The 4,010-nt window shown below is 46.1% G+C and overlaps 1 protein-coding gene across 1 annotated transcript; it reads left to right on the top strand.

Moving 5' to 3' along the window:
• Window positions 1-1,643: 1,643 nt before the first annotated feature.
• On the top strand, window positions 1,644-2,387 carry LOC108302705 (glutathione S-transferase Mu 2-like). Its single transcript, XM_017526391.2, is given in 2 exon segments — window positions 1,644-1,851; window positions 1,854-2,387. Coding segments are annotated over 2 exon segments (696 nt in total). The 3' UTR covers window positions 2,342-2,387.
• Window positions 2,388-4,010: the final 1,623 nt, after the last annotated feature.

Genomic DNA, 4,010 nt, shown 5'->3' with positions numbered 1-4,010 from the left:
AATGCTAAAGACGGTGAAAAAGTTGTAATCTCCTCTCCAATCTGTCCTCTACGCACACCTCCAGTATTATCTTCTCTATCTCAGCCAGTCTAGCTGCTCAATGACACACGGTGGTGGTGTTAGGGAGGTATGCGGTGTTCCTGGAAGATACAGAGATTATGGAGGAAGTGAAATTTCTAATATCTTCTTCAGTTTGTACTCTACACACACGCAACCATTATCATCTTCCTGATCTCAGCCAACGTGGCCGTTCAATGATGATCATGTTCTTAGGGTAAACATTAGTGTCTCCTAACCCCGAAAGATAAGGTGGGAAAGGGTCTTTGGACCCATACCCTTGCCACAAGGAGATATATTACAATGAAAGCAAATTTCAGACCATATTCTGCCACAAAGACATACTTTTATCAGCAAATAATCACAAAAATAGTCATTTGGCCTCCTCCACGAAACTTGGGGCATCCCCCTTCTCTATCCCTAGGCATGCTGATAAGCACTCACATGGGAAGTCCAGGAGCTCAAAGATACAGCAAAGTTCTGTCAGCCGGACCAGCCGAGCTTCTGGTTGAGCCAGGAGACAGAGCCTTCTACAGGAGTTGTCGAGGCCAAGAGGGGACTCGGAATCAAATAGGAATAGACCCAGAGCTACCAGTCCCTGGGTGTCAGACACCCAGGTTTGCTAGATTCTTCTGTCTTATTTAAGCAAAGACATAGGTGCCTAAACCATCTGTCCAGCCAAATATAGTTCTTGAATATCACCCACCTCACCAACAACAAATTATCTGGACATTGTTTATGCTAGTTAATGAATTTTGGGGAGCAGATTTAAATAACTGTATTTGAAGCCCTTGCTAGCCACTTCTAGGGTGTCAGTTTACTTTAAGTGTTAACTCATCATCCCTAGACAATACATTACAATGAGCTCACACACAAACACACTATCTCTTCTGTTCATACAGTGGAGCTTTAAAGTCACAGACATTACACTAACCCAGGGCATAACCCTTGGTGCTATTGATATTTTGAGCCAGAGAATTTGTTGTGGGAGGCAGCCTGAGCATTGCAGCCTTTAGCAGTGAAAGCCAGTAAAGCCAATACTTGGCGTTTATACAGTAGATAATAGCAGCAAACCCCGACTCCACTGCCAACTTGCGATGACCAAAAAGGCCACCATACCTTGCCAACTGTCCCCTGGGGCAAAATCTCTCTGGGCTGAGAACCATTGAACTAGAGTGACCATATTTATTGTCCACTCTGGGATACTTTCTTCTTTTCTGGGACACTTCACATACCCAAAAATGTTAACTAAATATAAAAATAGAGAGACTGGTTTCATCAACCCCCCACCGCCCCATGTGTCCACCACTAAACCTCCATAACTGTCAACTCGACCAATTTTATTTCATATCCACTCCTACTCATTTCCTGCCATCACTTCCCCTTGCTACATTGGTTTGATGCAAATTCTAGACAATATTCATCTATAAATATCTAAGTGTCTAGCTGTGTTTTTAGATTTCTTAGTTGGTACATAATAATTGTACATATTTATGGGGTACATAGTGATATTGATAGGTGTATAATATATAGTGATCAAATCAGGGTAATTGGCATATTCATCTCTCAAACATTTATCATAAAATATGGAATGCTGCCCGTTGGCAGACTCCACAGCAACCAGCACCGTGCCTATGATACTGGGGTACTGGGACATCAGCGGGCTGGCCCACGCCATCCGCCTGCTCCTGGAATACACAGACTCAAGCTACGAGGAAAAGATGTACACGATGGGGGACGCTCCTGACTATGACAGAAGCCAGTTGCCGAATGAAAAATTCATGCTGGGCCTGGACTTCCCAATCTGCCCTGCTTGATTGATGGGGCTCACAAGATCACCCAGAGCAGCACCATCCCGTGCTACATTGCCCGCAAGCATGACCTATGTGGGGAGACGGAAAAGGAAAAGATTTGGGAAGACGTTTTGGAGAATCGGTTTATGGGCAACTGCATGCAGCTGGCCAGACTCTGCTACGGTCCAGATTTTGAGAGACTGAAGCCAGAATACCTGGAGGGACTTCCTGAAATACTGAAGCTCTACTCACAGTTTCTGGGGAAGCAGCCATGTTTTCTTGGGGGCAAGATCACCTTTGTGGATTTCATCGCTTATGATGTCCTTGAGGGAAACCAAGTATTTGAGCCCACCTGCTTGGATGCCTTCCCAAACCTGAAGGACTTCATCTCCCGATTTGAGGGCTTGGAGAAGATCTCTGCCTACATGAAGTTCAGCCACTTCTTCCCAAGACCTGTGTTCACGAAGATGGCTGTCTGGGGCAACAAGTAGTGCCTTGAAGGCCAGGCGGTGGGCCTACCTGATCCTTGCTTTAGGCCTACTTGATCCAAGTAAAGCCTCAACCACACACACACACACACACAAAAAACTTGATGCTTCACAAATTTGCATGTGATCCTTTGTGCAGGGGCCAATTTTAGTATATGTGCTGCCAGTATGAGCACTAGGTCTATCTATCTATCTATCTATCTATCTATCTATCTATCTATTATCTATCTATCTATCACCTATCTTTAAAAGATAAGAACTCTTTTTTTTTTAGATGAGGTCTCACTATGTTGTCCAGGCTGGAGTGCAGTGGCTCCACTGAATGAAGCAAAGCCTGAATCCCACGGCACTCCAGCCTGGGCAACACAGTCAGAGTAGCAGGATCCAGCCTGGGCAGCATACCCAGAGCAGGTGCAATCCCACTACTGAACAGGACGGGAGTTCCGACCTGCTCCGTTTCCAACCTGGGCCGGTTCACCCCTCCTTAGGCAACCTGGTGGTCCCCTGCTCCCTAGAGGTCACCATATTGATGCTGAACTTAGTGTGTACACCCAACTGGCATAATGCACTACAGCCCAGAATTCCTGGGGTCAAGTGATCCTCCTGCCTCAGCCTCCAGAGTAGCTGAGACTACAGATAAGCGCTATCATGTCCAGCAGAACTCTTTTGTTGTTGTTGTTTTTTTGAGACTGTCTTGCTCTGTTCCCCAGGCTGGAGTACAGTGGCGTGTATTAGGCTCAATGCAACCTCTGCCTCCCTGATTCCTGTCTCAGCCTCCCAGGTAGCTGGGATTACAGGCACGTGCCATCTTGCCTAGCTAATTTTTGTATTTTTTAGTAGAGACAGGGTTTTGCCATGTTGGCCAGGCTGGTCTTGAAGTCCTGGCCTCATGTGATCTGCCCACCTTGGCCTCCCAAAGTGCTGGGATTACAGGCATAAGCCTTCTTGCCCAGCCCAGAATCCTTTTTTTTTTTTTTTTAAATGTAACTATAATATTATTATACTTGAAAAATTAAAAATAATTCTTTAATATCATAAAATATCCATTATGTAAAACCAGGATACTCTTGAGAGTATAACGGGCAATCAACTTGCTAGGAGAAGCAGCATAATTGGAACTGTCCAGGCAAACCAGGACTGGGCCAGGCATGGGGAACATTTGTTTTCCCTAAATATAACCCTTTCTAATGCACGTGTCTGAAAATTCATTCCTCTGCTCAAAGCCTCCAAAGGCTTCCAGAACTTACATAGTCTCGACTCAGCCCAAGGCTCGAGGCCCTCTGTGGTGTGGCCCCCACTGGCCCCTGCCTTCTCCCCCGACATCCTCCTGCTGCTGATGCGGTTCCAACTGGTGACTGCATCACCCAAGGAATCTGGTGACAGCAGTGGTAGTGGGCTGCTACCACTCCCTGCTGTCAGAGATGCTGCTGCATGGGCATGGCACTGTGCATGCTGGAGACACTGGCAGGCAGCCTGGACATGGTATTTTGCTCATTTAGATTTTAGCTGTCCCTCTAAGGTACCTGAATTTGAATGTTAGCAGAAGTAGGATATTAGGGTTTGCTGTGAAGACAGTTCTGGGCTAGAGGTGCCTCAACCTGGCCTGATTTTTGTTGGGGGGAAGAGGTCTCTTCCTACTCTCTTTTCTTTTTTCAAACATGTACCTGGAGTG

This window comes from Cebus imitator, unplaced genomic scaffold (genome assembly GCF_001604975.1).
Source record: "Cebus imitator isolate Cc_AM_T3 unplaced genomic scaffold, Cebus_imitator-1.0 Scaffold1, whole genome shotgun sequence".
Lineage (NCBI taxonomy): Eukaryota > Metazoa > Chordata > Mammalia > Primates > Cebidae > Cebus > Cebus imitator.
The sequence above is the reverse complement of the archived record's forward strand: the minus strand, read 5'-3'. Positions and strand labels throughout refer to the sequence as shown.